The sequence below is a fragment of the Elgaria multicarinata genome, chromosome 13, assembly GCF_023053635.1.
Source record: "Elgaria multicarinata webbii isolate HBS135686 ecotype San Diego chromosome 13, rElgMul1.1.pri, whole genome shotgun sequence".
Taxonomy (NCBI): domain Eukaryota; kingdom Metazoa; phylum Chordata; class Lepidosauria; order Squamata; family Anguidae; genus Elgaria; species Elgaria multicarinata.
Window position 1 is genome coordinate 13,449,631 of NC_086183.1, and position 18,487 is coordinate 13,468,117.

The following is an 18,487-nucleotide window of genomic DNA, read 5'->3' on the forward strand; positions in this document are numbered from 1 at the left end:
TTGAAATATACTAAAAGCTAAGGTGAACAGAAAGGTCATCAACTGGTACCAAGAAAATAGTAGAGTCTGTGCTAGGCAAGCATTCCTGGGGAGAGCCTTCTTTGCTGTAACGTCTTGGATTGGAAAAGCCCTGCGTTTAAAGCCACTTTGCCTCAGATGTGTGGCAACATAAGAGCCATCTCGGATCCGACTAAGGGTCCATCTAGTCCAGCACTCTGTACACACAATGGCCAACCAGCTGTTGACTAGAGAACCACAAACAGGACACGAGTACAGGACCCTCCCACCCATGTTCCCCAGCAACTACTGTATACAGGCTTACTGGCTCTGATACTGGAGGTTGCACTTCGCCATCAGGACCAGTGCCAGCTGCAAGTTTTTGATGACCCTTGGGTAAGGCTCCCTCAATGGGCCCCCTCCCTGACTGAGTCTACCTTCTCACCACCATGGTCACCAGCTCCTCACTCTCTCCTCTTGGCTACCACTTCCTTGCTTGACAAGCAGAGAGCCAGTGAGCAAGCAGGCACTGCTCCTCACCACCACCACTGTTGGCTGGGCCAGAGCGAGAGGCAGGTGAGCAATCAGTTTGCAGTGGTGACAAGAAGGAGCAAGTCCATGGCAAGTGCTGGACCATGCCTAATCTTGATGCTGGCCCTGGTTGGGGACCTGCTGAAGACCTTAACACCCAGGCAGGTGGTGTTAGATGAGATGGTCCTTGAGGTGTACTGGTTCACGTTCTGAAGTATCATGTATTAGTCCTGGAAAAAGCCTGTGAGCTAGTGCTTGTTGAGAAATGCTCTGTTACGGGCTTCATTAGAAACTTGAGCTAAGTTTAGAAGGCCGTAGGAAGTCAGGGTGAATTCCTGCTGTGACCCATCTGCACCATTTTATCTTGTTGGCATAGTTTCATGTGTAGGACTGTGTGTATGTGTGCGTTTACGGGCACAGACGTTGTTGGACTGCGAAAAACTGTTTAAAATTCAGTGTCGTTCCTTAAATGATGATGCAAGTGATAACTGTCGGTATTGTTGGCCTTCGATATTGGCACTGGAAACTGAATGTCTTCTGTTCCTTTCCCTGCTCCTCAGATATATTGCTTCTGCACAATGAATCTGAAATGGAGAAAGTCAGGGCTGAGGACTGTGGAAGAGATGTTGTTTTCTGGGTCATATCCTGATTTCCCAGATTACCTAGTCAATTACCCACTTCTTGAGTTATATTTTTTCTAATAGTCCAGCCTTCCCCATTCTGGTGCCCTCCATATATTTTTGAACACCTCCCAGCATTCCGGACCATTGGCCATGTTAGCCGGGGCTGATGGGAGTTGAATTCCAAAGCATCTGGAGGACACCAGGTTGGGGAAGGCTGTGATAGACCAATCCTGTGAACTAATGAACTTGTACAAACAAGAGTTAGGAATCCAAAGCTAGCATAAAACAGAACTGGTCCCGTTGCGCCAGTGCTGGGATCTGACCTTGCAATGGTGCAGCTGATCTTCTCAGGAAGTGAATTCTGTTTTGCACAGAGGGGAAGTGGGGAGCATTCTGGTTTGCTTGCACAGCATATTATGCGCCATAGGAACTGTAAAACTAACTGGGAAGATGCACATCCCTTTCTTTTCTTTTTTTGTTAGCATTTATTTGCCTCCCTATATCAAATACCCAGAATAAAAACAAATGAAAAAAATACATGCTTTAAAACATAACAATAAAACATATTGAAGCAGCATAAGACCAAGTAGCAAAGATAAAACTAACTAAACCTGAGGCAGACGAAGGAAACAACTTTTAATCTTATGTAAACTGCCCAGGGAGCTTCGGCTATGGGGCGGTATACAAATGTAATGAATGAATGAATGAATAAATAAATAAAAAATAACTTTCCATCCACGGTCCTCAGCCCTGATTTTCTCCAGTTCATATTCATCGGACAGAGTCTACCAGAACTAATATATTATTATTATTATTTATTTATATAGCACCATCAGTGTACATGGTGCTGTACAGAGTAAAACAGTAAATAGCAAGACCCTGCCGCATAGGCTTACAATCTAATAAAATCATAGTAAAACAATAAGGAGGGGAAGAGAATGCAAACAGGTACAGGGTAGGGTAAGCAGGCACAGGGTAGGGTAAAACTAACAGTAGAAAGTAACAGTAGAAGTCTGCACAACATCAAGTTTTAAAAGCTTTAGGAAAAAGAAAAGTTTTTAGTTGAGCTTTAAAAGCTGCGGTTGAACTTGTAGTTCTCAAATGTTCTGGAAGAGCGTTCCAGGCGTAAGGGGCAGCAGAAGAGAACGGACGAAGCCGAGCAAGGGAAGTAGAGGCCCTTGAGTAGTAGGGACAGGAACAGAAGACTTTTGAGCAAGGCATTGTGGGTCCCTGGTTGACAGCTGGTTGTCTACTGTGTGAACAGAATGCTGGACTAGATGGACCCTTGGTCTGATCCAGCAGGGCTCTTCTTAGGTTTGTATGTTCTTAGATTAAAAGGCCTTGGAAAATAAGAAGGTGCTTGCCTGGTGCTGGAATGACGTCTGTGACACATAGAAGGTCCCTAGTTCAAGTCATAGCATCTCCAGGTAGGACTTGAAAAATTCCTGCTGGAAACTTTTGGAGAGCTGTTGCCAGTCAGTGTTGACAATACTGAGCTAGATAGACTTCTTGTCTCACCCCATATAAGACAGCTTCCTATGTGTCTTCTGTTCTCGATCCTCCCAGAGTGCAGGACACGGAATAACGAGCTCAAGTTAAAGGAAGCTAGATTCCAACTGGACATCAGGAAAAACTTCCTGACTTTTAGAGCAGTACGACAATGGAATCAGTTACCTAGAGATGTTGTGGGCTCTCCCACACTAGAGTCATTCAAGAGGCAGCTGGACAACCATCTGTCAGGGATGCTTTAGGGTGGATTCCTGCATTGAGCAGGGGGTTGGACTCGATGGTCTTGTAGGCCCCTTCCAACTCTGCTATTCTATGATTCTATGTGTTTCCTGCCAAAGCAAAATCCATCGCCAAGTGTTGCGATTAGGATATTGAGGCAGCTGAAAGGGAGATGTCCTCCCCCTACTCTGCCTAATTAAAATAATAATTATTAATAATAAAAAGTCAACATTATTCAAAATGGAGACCTGCGTTAGCGAGGTGGAGCTGAGGAGCCTTATGATGAAGGTGAAAGAAGAAAGTGCAAAAGCTGGGTTGCAGTTAAACCTCAAAAAAACCAAGATTATGGCAACCAGCTTGATTGATAACTGGCAAATAGAGGGAGAAAACGTGGAGGCAGTGACAGACTTTGTATTTCTGGGCGCAAAGATTACTGCAGACGCTGACTGCAGCCAGGAAATCAGAAGACGTTTACTTCTTGGGAGGAGAGCAATGACAAATCTTGATAAAATAGTTAAGAGCAGAGACACCACACTGACAACAAAGGTCCGCATAGTTAAAGCAATGGTATTCCCCGTAGTAACCTATGGCTGCGAGAGCTGGACCATAAGGAAGGCTGAGCGAAGGAAGATAGATGCTTTTGAACTGTGGTGTTGGAGGAAAATTCTGAGAGTGCCGTGGACTGCAAGAAGATCAAACCAGTCCATACTCCAGGAAATAAAGCCAGACTGCTCACTTGAGGGAATGGTAGTAAAGGCAAAACTGAAGTACTTTGGCCACATAATGAGAAGACAGGATACCCTGGAGAAGAGGCTGATGCTAGGGAAAGTGGAAGGCAAAAGGAGGAGGGGCCGACCAAGGGCAAGATGGATGGATGATATTCTGGAGGTGACAGACTTGACCTTGGGGGAGCTAGGGGTGGCAACGGCTGACAGAAAGCTCTGGCGTGGGCTGGTCCATGAAGTCACAAAGAGTCAGAAGCGACTGAACGAATAAACAACAAAAGAAGTAGAGTAATATGCATGAAGGGAGAAAAAGCAACTCTCTTGCTTATAAGGCTGAAATCTACTAGTGAGTCAGTAGCATTTCAAAGAAGGGGTTAGGGCTTATTGTGCATTATTAGATGAATTAGTCAGCCGCATGGTGCTGTGTCATGAAAGACTAATCACGATGTAGATTGTATTCTGGCTTAAGATGGGAATTCAGGGCCTTTACCTGGTAGCTTGTAGTAAGAACCTTCGCTTAGGCAACTGTGAAGGGCAGCTTTTGTGAATTGGAAGAGTGCTTATGTATACTATCAATACAAGTTAAAATGTTAATATGAAAGGTTTACATTTGAAATCTCATGGCCTCTCTTTGCTGATGTACGCACATGCATGCAACTGGCCCATAGATTATCATACCTTGGCTTAATAAACTGAGATATGAACAAGCCTCATGGCTCTGTACACAGCTGATTTCTCCTTTCAGATGCATGAACAAGCAAGTGAGGAAATCTTCATTTAACTATAGTTTTCTGTTCCATTCGGACCCTGAAAATATGATTAATGACTATTGAGCAAGCCATCATATGATGCCATGGTTTGCAGTTTAATAACTTGGCTTGTTTGGAGGCCATTAACCATAGTTCCTGGTTCAGACACAATGGGAAACTATAGTTAACTGAAGACTTTCTGGCATGTTTTCTCTCTTGTGCGATGGTCCACACTCACGGGAAGAATGCCTGCGAACCCCAATAACAGTCTATGATTGAAATGCATTCTTAATCATACCTTGGAGAGCATGTTTCCCTTCTGAAAAAATAGGACTTGCGTGGTGTGGTCAGGCTTGCTTTGGAGGGCTGAATGGATACATCCAGAGTTTACTCGATCCACCGTTGTCATTTGCAAAAAAGTTGCAAGCATATTGAGTTTTGGCATGGGCAGTGCAGTCACATGATTGCTTCACCATATGCCCAATTTGGGGAACTCGCTGTCATTTGCATATGCGAATCCATTGAAGTGTACACAAGCAGCCCCTGGTAAGCTTTCTGCAACAGATACTGTGAATAAATCCGTCTTGGAACAGCATTGAGGGTGTATTGGGCTTGGGTTTTGAATAGTGGCAGTGTCTAGAATGTAAGCACTTTTAATTTATGAAAAGGCTGTTTGTGTGTAAAGGCCCTGCACTGTAATTTGTACTGTGTCATGTTTGTGCAAATCCTGAATAGGCTTCCTTCTGCAAGTCTCGAGACTGTTTTGATTGTAACTTAATTTTTGTTTCCAGTAAGCAGAATACAAATATATGAACAAAGAAGTTTACACCGACTTAAATTAAGTACTCATTATCTACATTATTTTTTATTGATTTATTAAGACATTTGTACCCCATCCTATATCACAAGGATCTCCTGCATAAATACTACTAAACAAAGAAAAAAAATAAAGAACCCCACTCATCCTAAATAACTACAATTTTTTAAAAAGACACACACTTAATATTCTCTTGATCTAAACTATTCTATATAACTTGGAGGTACACTGAATGTAACGAGGGAGATCTGTTATTTGGATCTACCAATGTATTTATGCTTAAAAGCAGCTGTAAGAGGTGGATTAGCTAGGGCAGCCTTCCTCAACCTGGGGCGCTCCAGATGTGTTGAACTACAACTCCCAGAATTCTGGGAGATGCAGTCCAACACATCTGGAGCGCCCCAGGTTGAGGAAGGCTGAGCTAGGGGTTTAATAGTTCATCTCTCTCTCTCTCTCTCTCTCTCTCTCTCTCTCTCTCTCTCTCTCTCCCTCCCCCCCCCCCCACCACAGGCACCATTTTCCCAATCTGAATTTCCTGCCAATCTTCTGTTTAGAGCAAAATTCACGCCATATGTATTTGGCACATTTGCAACATTTGTGTTTTGCAAAATATGTTGCCCATGTTAACACACAAATTTCAGACTTCTGATCAAGTTGAATGAGCCATTCTACTTAAATAGCACATACAGACCATAGTTCATCTGGACATCTCTCCAGCTTCTTAAAGCTGTTTGAATTTCAGTCAACAAAAACTCACCTTAAAATATCATCTTCTTCTGGGTGACTGGGAATAGGTATGCAGGCATCAGCATTCTTTGATCTTGTTCACATGTAAAGAGAAGCCACTGTGGGTGAATTTTGGGGCAGCTGCAAAAGAGAAGTACAAGGTTTATTTTTAATATGGCCCTTCACATCATCTGCAGTGTGTTCATTTTGAAAGCAGCCTTACCTGTGGATTGGGGTTCCCTTAAGTGTTGCCATCAAAATTGCAAAGATCTCTTGCTTCTTTCATTCCTTATAGCTTGAGAGATTATTTTAATACTGCAACCATCACAGGAGAGAACATTGTGAGTGTGTATATGCACGCATGCATGCTCACCTACACAAAAAGAAGCTATTTGAGATGTACCGACAGCATTCCTGTTTCAGTTATGATGGCACAAGATCTGGCCAACTAGCAGAAGCACATCTTATTTTCAAGGTTTGTCCCTTTTGAAGAAAGAGGGTTTGACCCTAACATTCTTTGGATAAATGTAATTCTGTCTGCAGTATCCTGTGCAGAAGACTTTAAAACTATCTCTTACAGAAGCAGTTTCCATGTATGGAAGTCAGAAATGGAAACTTTCACAGAGATAATTACTTTTATCACATTGCTTACAGAGCAGAGATATATGTGAGTAACATGATATGAACCTTAAATCTTTTGGCCATTGATTCTCAGCCACTGCGGCATTGCTTGTTGAAATTTTTTTAGAACTACCTTTTGGTTTCTGAGCATCAAAGTCTTTTAGTTTCAGGTGCACCTTTAAAACCTTTATGGCTGCCTTCAGATCATGTGGGCTAGCTATCTTAAATGAAATTGAGATCTGAATGGTTATCATATGTCTTGTGGCTTCAGACTTATTGAAGTGTGATTAAACAAAACTGGCAAAGTACCAAGTACCAGCTTACTTGGACGTGGACACTAGATACTGGTGCCTATGAATTCGTACCTGAAACCATGAGTGTAGAATTCCAGTTGCTAGCAGCTATGTCATAATTTCACTCTACAGTCTTGTGTGCCCAAACTTACTAAAGCCACAGCTAGATGGGGCGATATCCTGGGGACGCACAGGGGATCCTGGAATCCCGGGATCATCCCTCCCTTTCCCCGGGATATCGCCCTACCCTTCTGTTGCACATTTTCTGCAGTCTCGGGATGATCCCAAGACCGTGGAACGTGTGGCCGGCGTCACGGTTTGTCCTGGCTCCTTGCAAGTAACTCACCGGTTTTCGGATGAGCTCTCGTGTGCTCCTTCTCCTTTTTTTAAAAAAAAAGGTGGCCGCGATGTTGCACGCCACGTGTAAACCAGGGCGACGATCTCGCGATCATAAAATTTTGAGATTGTCGCCCTCCAAACCCCTCGTCTAGCCATGGCCTAAGTTGTGGTGAGATGTAGCTGTGTGTTTAATTACATCATATCATTTGTCTAGTTTCCAAAAGTGAGCATGGTGTTCTAGCGTACAATTATCCCATGGTGTCAGAGCTAAGATCCTTTAAGACTCGAGACAGAGGCTTTAGCTAGCCGGTCAAGCCTATAAAGCTCCGGGACAGGCAACCTGGCACCCTTCAGATATTTTGGACTATGACACCCCATCAGTCCTAGCCAATGCTTTGGAATCATAGGAGTTGTAGTCCAGATCATCTGGAGGATGCCAGGTTGCCTACACCTGCACTAGAATGTGATGTAATTGGTCCATTTTTAAAAACATGTTATATCATGACTGCTAGGAAGCCATACAGAACTCCTTCTGAATCAGGCTGGTTACCAAAACTGACATTACTTTAAATCTGTGTCTAGCAGCTACATCGTTTGTTCATGTTTGCTCTAGAGGAGGTGCAGCCCCCCCAATCCAGATCCTAACCTCCCACACTAGAATTCTGATCTCAGTTGGACCCCTTGAGCCTACTCTACAGTAAAAAGGAAAAACAACAACATCTCTGATAGATATAGTTTTAAAGTAATGTCTGTTTTGGCCTTAAGATTCTAGTCCTGGCGTTCTGCTGCTGACCAGTCAGTCAGTCAGCCAGGGCTATTATGCTACTTTCAGCTTAATTTACTGTCCTTAGCCCAGGACCCATTTCTTACCCTGCCTATGTTCTTTTTGGATTTTGACTTTAGTGGCTGCCTGTAATTACGGCTTCTAGTTAGACCTGATAATACAACCACCTGCTGCCACTATTTTATTCATTCATTTATTTGAAGCATTTTTATTCTGCTATTCAGTAGAAAGAAAGAAAGAAAGACCACCCCCAGAGCAACTTACAAAGAGGACTAATAATGACTGTTTCTGTCTTTGGGCTTATAATCTAAAAGGCACAGCACAAAAGGAAAGAGGGGATGGGAAGGAAGACGAAGAAAAGCAAACTCGGTTTTTAGTTGTTAAGTTTTTACAATGGCCAGCTGGAATAGAAGCAGTACAAGGAGAAGAGGAGCTGAAAACTGATGGGGTGTCCCTGCTTCCCGTCTCTCCCTCGCCTCAGCCTGACGGGTTGGCTGCTGGCAGGTTACAGCTAACTGAGGAAGGATTGTGTTGACTAGGTAGCCTGGCTCCAGATTCCTGCTGGAAATCAACATTTTGTCCAGCTTGGTTCCTGGTAGTGCTAAGTATTCACTTCAATAAGATGAATTCCCAGGGATCCTGGGATGCCATATGGTTATTTTGAACAGCTGATGTGAATTTGCCAACCAGAAATGTAAGTAGCTATCTCCCTTTCGCTGTCTGCGTTACACTGATGTGAATTGGCAGTGAGGTGAGATTGCTTGCTATGGCAATTGGGTTTACATTCCCTTCTGTTATTGATTTCTCTGTTTCCCTGCAGAAAGCAGCATAAATCACTCCCTAGTTCAATCAATGCTGCAGATGCAGCCTGTGATTTAATTTCTCTTTCTTTTGCCTTGGCAGTGGTTGGCATATATTGAGGTATGGAACTGTCACTAATGTAGGGTTTCTGCTGCAGGAACTGGTATTTGAGTTAGTAGCTATCCTTGGTAGAAAGGTGGGCTTCAAATCCATCAATCCATCAATAAAAACAGATTTATTTTTCTGAACTAGATATCCCATGCAGGATGAGGAATCTGCAGTCTTTACCATGCACAGTGGATATATTGGGGCAAATGCACAGTACATCTGCCTAACGCAAGAAGAATGGTAGTAAGTTGTTGGCATGAGCTGATTTAGTTCAGCCAACACTTCCTCATAAACGGGATCAAAGTGGCTTCCATGGGCCTCCTCCTCTCCAGTGGCTAAAGTGTGGGACTGGGAGTTGGGAGATCCGGGTTTTAGTCCCCACGCAGCCATGGAAACCCACTGGGTGACTCTCAGCCCAACCTACGTCGCAGGGTTGTTGTTGTGAGGATAACATGGAGAGGAGGAGGATTATGTATGCTGCCTTGGGTTCCTTGGAGGGAAAAAGGCAGGATATAAATGAAATAAATAAATAAATAAATAAACCCTATGAGGTAGGTTATGCGGAGAGTTAGCTCACCCAGTGAGCTTCATGGCTGATTGGGGACTAGAACCCGGATCTCCTGAGTCCCAGTCTAACACTCTAACCAATACACCACACTGTTCCTGTCTTTGAATTTATAATCTTTGGGCTTGATCCCAGTTGGCAGTTCTTCCTTTTGTACTCGATGCAAGTAGGTACACATAAATGCCTATCTTGTGGTTGTGTAGGGGAATTGACAACTACTGGCTTGTGTGCAAGCGCGTTGAACTTTCTGATGAAGATTATTGTGCAGGAAGCTGAATCCAACATAATGTCCATATAAATTCTGCCTAGTTGCTGTCAACATCTTGAAGCATAAGCTGAAAAGAATGTGGCTGATTCATGGCACATTTGTTCTGAACAAGTGGTAACCTGCAGAGGCTTTGGCAGTAGCTTTCTAAAGAAGGTCACTTTTAGATCATCTTAAATTGTTGTTTTTCCAAAGGCAGAGCTATTTCTAAAAATTGCATAGTCCTGAATCATTAATAGACTGTCAAGAGAGCACACATTCTCTCTCTGTGTGTGCTTTTGCAAGTGTTGAAATGGCATAGTGCAGCTTGGCTTGCTGGGAATGATGGGAGTTGCAGTCCAACACATTGGAGGGCACCAGATTGGGGAAGTCTGGGTAGTGGTAAGTGTGTTGGATTAGGACTGCGGAGTCATGGGTTTAAATCCACCACCCACCCCAATCCAGGAAGATCCAATAACTCTTTGATACTTTTACATAGTGTACCACCTAAATCTAATCTCTGGCTTTGCCAGTATAAAGACAGTCATGTTTCTTTATATTCGATGGAGGAACACATTCTTTACATTCAGAAGGTCCCAGGTCAACCTCTGGCATGTCCAGGTAGGACTGAAAAAAATTCCTGCCTGATACCTTGGAGACCCGCTGCTGTTGCCAGTCAGTGTCTACAACAGTGAACTAGATGGACCAGTGGTCTGAATTAGTATAAGGCAGCTCTTCCTATGTTCTCTTTACTTCTGCTCTTTGCATATTGAAGAGCCTGAGTGTTTTGCCCAAGGCAAGAGACCGAAATGGGTAACAGCTAGTATGTATGTGTTCAAAGATGGGCATCAGCCATTGCTTCTGGATTCCAGAATCCTAGGCTTAACCTGATACCTGTAGCTAATTAGCAATGGCTAATTAGCTCATTCTGCAGTCCTCATCTTGAGTCTAAACTGCAGGTCTCATGACCACAACAGCTGGCCTTATTTCGACTGCCTGTTTCTTCTTCTGTCTCCTTTTTTTTGTACCACCTTGCCTGATGAAGATACCTGGAGAACCCAGAAACATCGTCTTGTGGCATTTTGGGTTGAGGCTAAAAAAGATATTGCACAGCTGTGGATTTTGGATTTTCTCCTGCTTTGCAGGGTGGGTGTGAGAAGTTAAAGGTGGGAGAAACCAGGTGTGCTGTTTGAGCAACTCGGAGGAGGGGTTGGATATAACAAAGAAGCCCCTACCTGTCTTCCTATCTTGGCCTACGGCTCACTGACTAATTGCAGTATGGTGTGTGTTGATTGACACCACTGGAGACCAAACCTTTGCTTTTCATGGGCTTGTTTCTTTTCTGTCATCCCTCACCTTGAGACCATGGTAATTCTATAGCCCAGCACGACTTCCCTTTGTTCTGCCTCTTCCTCAAGTCAAGGCAGAGCGAGATGGGTAGCCTTTGTTGTTTGTTTTTGCTTTGTCCTATGGGGGCATCTCCACTGGAGCACTCAGTTTGGCAGTATAATCAAACTGGGAGTGTAGAAAATGATGCTGGGGGCAGGTTAAAGTAAAACATGTACAGTTTCATTTGTGAATGGTTTGCAAGTATACGAATTACAGCTTCTGTCTGCACATTCACTCACATGGTTTTGGATTCTTACTTACAATCATAGGATAGTAGAGTTGGAAGGGGCCTATAAGGCCATTGAGTCCAACCCCCTGCTCAGTGCAGGAATCCACCTTAAAGCATTCCTGACAGATGCATCTTGAAGGCCTCTAGGGTGGGAGAGCCCACAACTTCCCTAGGTAACTGGTTCCATTGTCGTACTGCTCTAACAGTCAGGAAGTTTTTCCTGATGTCCAGCCAGAATCTGGCTTCCTGTAACTTGAACCCATTATTCCGTGCATGAGGTCAAAGCTGCAACATGTACAGGAGCACGCCATTAATTCTATGCCAGCCTTCATCAATCTTGCGCACTCCAGATGTTTTGGACTGCAGCTCCTAGCATTCCTGACCATTGACCATGCTGGTTGGGGCTCATGGGACCTGTAAACACTGGGAAGGCACCAGGTTGGGGAAACTGTTCTATGCTTTTGTACTCAGGAATTGGGTTCCAGGCTACAAAAGGTGATGCATAAAGCAGCCCTGAATAGTTTTTTTTACACCTTCCTTAACACATGTTTCTACCAAACTATTTCCTCAAAACAAAGGCATAGAAACCAGCTTTACACCAAGATAAGCCATTGGTCTGTCTAGCTCAGTATTGTTCTCCATTGGCTGGTAGTAATTCTCCAGGTATCAGACAGGACTCTTTCCCAATCCTACCTGGAGATGCTGAGGATTGAACTGGGGATGTTCTGCATGCAGAACATGCACTCCTGCTCTCTCCTCCCATCCCAGCCGGTTGTTCATCTTAAATCTTTGTAATAGTGAAGGAGAAATATCCACTGATCAATTCAATCTGGTTGACTTAACGACAAACTGAGTTTGGGGCTGTACCACTTCAGAGTGCAGGTAGGGGCTCGCAAAACTGAATGCCCCTTCAAGCACAAAAATCCCCACACCTGGAAAAAATGATGTTGGAGAGAAGGGTTCTAGCCTAGCCTCCTGTGTCACATGTTTGGTATGCAGGGAATATTTGTCCATATGACTCAGTCTTGTCAAACCCCATCTGACGTGGTAGAGCCAGCCACACATTTATCACTTCGGTGATAACTAGAGCTGAGATTTTAAGTTAAACTCACGTATGTATTGGTATTGTAAATTTCTCCTGGGAACATACTATTTAGTTAAGAACATAAGAGCCATGTTGGATCAGACCAAGGGTCCATCTAGTCTAGCACTCTGTTTACACAGTGGCCCACCAGCTGTCGACCAGGGACCAACAAAGCAGGGCATGGCGCAACAGCACCCTCCCACCCATGTTCCCAGCAACTGGTGCACACAGGCTTGCTGACTTGATTACTGGAGGTAGCACACAACCATCAGGGCTAGTAGTTATTGATAGCCTTCTCCGGGAACTTATCCAACTCCCTTTTAAAGCCATCCAAATTGTTGGCCATCACTACACCTTGTATTAGGGAATTCCATAATTTAACTATGCTCTATGTGAAGAAGTCCTTCCTTTTATTTGTCCTGAATCTCCCACCCATCAGCTTCATGGGATGACCCCACTGGCTTCTAGTATTTTGAGAGAGCCACAAAGTATTATTACAAAAAAACAAACAAAAGTATGGAGTTTCTGCACAACCATGGCCCAGGGATCACATACGTCCCACCCAAGACCTTAATTGTAGCCACCAAAGGTGTCTTGACCTCCGCCAATGCTACTGCTGTTGCCAAATTTCCTCCCCCAGTGCTCCTGATACAGATAACTTTTTTTCCTTACTGGAAAGAGAGATCTGTATCAGGATCACTGGTGTGTGTGTGTGTGTTCATGTAGCCCCCGAGCCAGCATGACATGTTGCCTTTAGGGCAGAAAAAATTATGCATCCAGGCTCTAAAAAGATTGTTAAGAAAATGTTAATCTGCCCAGGGTTTCATAAATTTTGGTGGGCTGTTGTTGTTGTGGTTTGTAGAGGAAAGAAATTGTGTTCATTTCTTTTATACCCCAGTAATCAGAATGTTTTGGGCTTCCTGTGTACCAAATACCAGCTTTCAAAGACCTTTCTAATCTTCCCTCTTTTTGTTTGCAGGACTTGCTCAGAAACTTAGGATGTCACAGGAAATGGAGGATAGCATTGGTAAGTGTCCCTCTGGTTATTCAAACTCACCATTTGTTATCTCTCCTGTCCCTGATCGTCCTAAATTTTAAATGGGATTCATTCTGTTCGGTTTTTTAGAGCCTTTGTTGTGTTATGCAAATAGTCTTATCACATTTGTCAATGGAATTGTCAGATACTCTCAATCGGCTGCGTACTGTTTTGACATTAGTCAAATATTCTCAAACACTTTTTCAAGCTTATAATGTTAGGATTACTAAAGAGTCTGGTTTCCGCTTAGTAGAACTATTTTTAAAACCTGTTTTTGTTGTTTAATAGTTGGTGTTACTTAGCTTTATTTCTCTTTTTTAATTTCATTGAAAATAAACAAATTCCAAAATTCATATTGTGTAACTTTTCTTATGGCCATCATGGCTGCCTTTTTTAAAAATGTTGCTGTACGCTGACCCTCTTCAGAAGAACTGTTCAGTGAATTTGTTTACAGAAACTATGGCCATAGCTAGACCTAAGGTTTATCCCTGGATCGTCCAGGGGTCAAACCTGTTCATCTAGGTGACACACAGGGGATCCAGTGCTCAGGCAGGGGCGAACCCTGAATGGTCCCAGGATAAACCTTAGGTCTAGCTGTGCCCTATATCTAACACTCTTATAATGCATTGCAGTTGTAAATAAATATAGTCATTGTTCCATAATAAGTTAACTAATATGTTTATTCTAATTAGCAAAAGATTCAAACCTGTTGATGATTTAAATGATCTTTTTTGTGCTAGGAAAGCTTATGTTTTAAACATATTTGATAATGTTTGACGGCATTTTAGTGTTTCATTTTCTGTTGTTTTAAATTTGGTACTGTATTTTAAATCTTTGCACTGTTGTTGGGTTTCGTTTTTTGTTTTATTTTTGTTTATACTGTAGTTTTAAACATTTATAATACATTTTATCATGACTACCCTGTGGTTGGGTCATCACAGCAAATGCTTTGGATACAAAAGGTTCAATTCACAGCTTCTCTATAAAAGACTCCCATCTGAAACCCTGGAGAACATTTGCCAATGTGAACTAGGCAAGTTTTTCCCAGAGTAGTGCCCTCCAAATATTTTGGAGTACAACCCCCAGAATTCCTAACCATTGGCCATGCCGCCTGGAACTGCTGGGAATTGGAACCCAGCAACATCTGCAGGGTACCAAGTTGGAAAAATGGCTGAGCTAGATGAACTGATGGTCTGATGCTATAAGACAGCTTCATGTGTGTTGGTAATGGGAAAAGATTTATTATTTATTGAATTTGTAACTCGCTGCGGGTGCCATACAGATTTAAAAACAGTTTAACAACAACAACAACAACAACAACAACAAATCCCCTACAATATAAACAATACAGCCTAGAAGCAGTATATAACAATCAGCAAAGAGAAATAAGAATTCTAAAAAGGGAAGGCTTGCCAGAATAACAGAGTCTTTAATTTCCACTTAAAAACATCCAAAGAGGTCAGCAGGTGCATTTCAATTGGCTGGTCATGCCACATCTGAAGGACAGCAAAGGAAAAGATCCTCTGATGTCTGGCTTCCATTCTCACATTAGGCAAGTGCAGCAGATAACCCTTGGAGGACTTCTAAGTGGCGGACTGGGACGTAGGGGAGGAGGCACTCCCTGAGATACCTAGGAGTTAGATGATGATGATGATGATTATTATTATTTATTTATTTATTTATTTATATAGCACCATCAATGTACATGGTGCTGTACAGAGTAAAACAGTAAATAGCAAGACCCTGCCGCATAGGCTTACATTCTAATAAAATCATAATAAAACAATAAGGAGGGGAAGAGAATGCAAACAGGCACAGGGTAGGGTAAACAGGCACTGGGTAGGGTAAAACTAACAGTATAAAGTCAGAACAAAATCAAGTTTTAAAAGCTTTAGGAAAAAGAAAAGTTTTTAGCTGAGCTTTAAAAGCTGTGGTCGAACTTGTAGTTCTCAAATGTTCTGGAAGAGCGTTCCAGGCATAAGGGGCAGCAGAAGAAAATGGACGGAGACGAGCAAGGGAAGTAGAGACCCTTGGGCAGGCGAGAAACATGGCATCAGAGGAGCGAAGAGCACGAGCGGGGCAATAGTGTGAGATGAGAGAGGAGAGATAGGAAGGAGCTAGACAGTGAAAAGCTTTGTAGGTCAACAGGAGAAGTTTATATTGGATTCTGAAGACGTCGTAGATGACGTCGTAGATGACATAGATGATTCTGTAGATGACGGCCTCATCTACACCAAGCAGGATATTGCACTATGAAAGTGGTATATAAAAGGCAGGAGCCACACTACTGCTTTATAGCAGTATTGAAGTGCACTGACAACTGTTGGGGCCCATTGACACATGCCATATACTGCTTTCATACCGCTATATCCTGCTTGGCATGGCTTCAGCCTTTTATATACCACTTTCATACTGCTTTCATAGTGCAATATCCTGCTTGGTGTAGATGAGGCCTATGTAGGTTTTAAAGGTAATAACCAGCACCTTATATTTTTCCCAGAAACAAATTGACAGCCAGTGTAAAGATTTTAAACTGGTGTAATATGGTCTTCACGGGATGTCCCGGAAACCAAGCTGGCTGCCATATTTTGCATAAGTTAGGGTTTCCGAACTAGATACACAGGCAGCCCCAAGTACAGCACCTTACAGAAATTAAGCCTATAGGTTACCAGTGCATAACCACATTAGAATTCAGAAGTACTTGTCTCATTTCAAAGCATGCGGTGCTGTGTTGTGTGTTATGTGTGAAAGGAAAACCCAATATTAAACATTGCATTAAAACAGCTACTTAGTGACTTGCCCTGGTCAGATTGGCTTATTTTTAAGTGGCAAGTTAACTAACAAATGAGTAAATCTGGCCTGTTTGAATTTTTTTTGTAAAGCTGCCAGAAAGAAGCATTAATTGGTTTTTCACTGTTTTTTTGCCAAAAGTCTTAATAACGATGCCACCTAATGCATTAGAGTCATCTTTACTGCATAGAAGGCTGTTTGCAAATCTCCCACTGGCCTTTTTAGCATGATGTGTGTGACTCATAGAATCATAGAATCATAGAATAGCAGAGTTGAAAGGGTCCTACAAGGCCATCTAGTCCAACCCCCTGCTCAATGCAGGAATCCACCCTAAAGCATCCCTGACAGATGCTTGTCCAGCTGCCTCTTGAAGGCCTCTAGTGTGGGAGAGCCCACAACCTCCCTAGGTAACTGATTCCACCGTCGCACTGCTCTAACAGTCAGGAGGTTTTTCCTGATGTCCAGCTGGAATCTGGCTTCCTTTAACTTGAGCCCGTTATTCCGTGTCCTGCACTCTGGGAGGATCAAGAAGAGATCCTGGCCCTCCTCTTTGTGACAACCTTTTAAGTATTTGAAGAGTGCTATCATGTCTCCCCTCAATCTTCTCTTCTCCAGGCTAAACATGCCCAGTTCTTTCAGTCTCTCTTCACAGGGCTTTGTTTCTAGACCCCTGATCATCCTGGTTGCCCTCCTCTGAAGACGCTCCAGCTTGTCTGCATCCTTCTTGAATTGTGGAGCCCAGAACTGGACGCAATACTCTAGATGAGGCCTAACCAGGGCCGAATAGAGAGAACCAGTACCTCACGTGATTTGGAAGCTATACTTCTATTAATGCAGCCCAAAATAGCATTTGCCTTTCTTGCAGCCATATCGCACTGTTGGCTCATATTCAGCTTGCGATCTACAACAATTCCAAGATCTTTCTCGTTTGTAGTATTGCTGAGCCAAGTGTCCCCCATCTTGTAACTGTGCATTTGGTTTCTATTCCCTAAATGTAGAACTTGGCATTTATCCCTATTAAATTTCGTTCTGTTGTTTTCAGCCCAGCACTCCAGCCTATCAAGATCACTTTGAAGTTTGTTTCTGTCTTCCAGGGTATTAGCTATCCCACCCAATTTTGTGTCATCTGCAAATTTGATCAGCGTTCCCTGCACCTCCTTGTCCAAATCATTAATAAAAATGTTGAAGAGCACTGGGCCCAAGACTGAGCCCTGTGGCACCCCACTCGTTGCTTCTCCCCAGTTTGAGAAGGTTCCATTGATAAGTACTCTTTGAGTCCGATTCTGTAGCCAACTGTGAATTCACCTAATAGTTGTTCCATCTAGCCCACTTTTAGCTAGTTTGTTAATCAGAATGTCATGTGGTACTTTGTCAAAAGCTTTGCTGAAGTCAAGATATATGACGTCCACAGCATTCCCACAGTCCACAAGGGAGGTTATACTATCAAAAAATGAGATCAAATTAGTCTGACAGGATTTGTTCCTGACAAATCCATGTTGGCTTCTAGTAATCACTGCATTGATTTCAAGGTGTTTACAGATTGACTTCTTTATAATCTGCTCCAGAATTTTCCCAGGGATGGATGTCAGACTGACTGGTCTGTAGTTCCCAGGTTCTTCCTTTTTGCCCTTTTTGAAGATAGGGACAACGTTAGCCCTCCTCCAGTTGTCCAGCACCTCACCTGTCTTTCATGATTTTGCAAAGATAATAGACAAAGGTTCTGAGAGTTCTTCTGCTAGCTCCTTCATTACTCTAGGATGCAGTTCATCGGGCCCTGGAGATTTAAACTCATTCAAGGAAATTAGGTGTTCTTTGACCATTTGTTTATCAATCTCAAACTGCAATCCTGCCCCCTCACCTTAGGCAAGTTAATCTCTGTGCCCCTTAAGTGAAGCGGCCTTCTGTAAGCAGGTGTCTGAATTTCTATTGCTGGCTGACATATATGAGACAAAGTAATCAATCAATTAATCAATCTCTGCATTGGGTTCGTGCCTTTTCATGAAGTGACAGGTCTGAAAGCTTATCTAAATTGGAGAGTTTGTGAGTTGGCATGTGAACAAAATGTTGTGGCCACAAATTTGGAGAACGGGCATTGCTTTGTTGAAGTCCATCAAGGGCCTTGGGAATTGAGAGACACTGTTCTGTGATGCATTGTCTTGAGTGCCCGTAATGGCAGAGGTTTATTATGGAAAGGCCAACTTGGGACACAGTAGAAGGCTGTCTCCAAAGCCCTAATGATTTCGTTGGCATGGCTGCAGCTTCCTGTCTATGCTGGAGTCGGTGCACTGAAATGTCTTCATGCTGGTAG

General features: G+C 43.0%; 1 protein-coding gene across 3 annotated transcripts in view; it reads left to right on the top strand.

The window, feature by feature from the left end:
• PHACTR4 (phosphatase and actin regulator 4) overlaps positions 1 to 18,487 on the top strand; it is a 127,231-nt gene that overhangs the window by 25,187 nt on the left and 83,557 nt on the right. For all 3 annotated transcript variants that reach the window (XM_063140237.1, XM_063140239.1, XM_063140238.1), the window contains exon 2: positions 13,333 to 13,380. In XM_063140237.1, coding sequence (XP_062996307.1) covers positions 13,353 to 13,380 — 28 coding nt within the window. In that variant the 5' untranslated portion in view covers positions 13,333 to 13,352. The remainder of the gene's footprint in view (positions 1 to 13,332; positions 13,381 to 18,487) is intronic.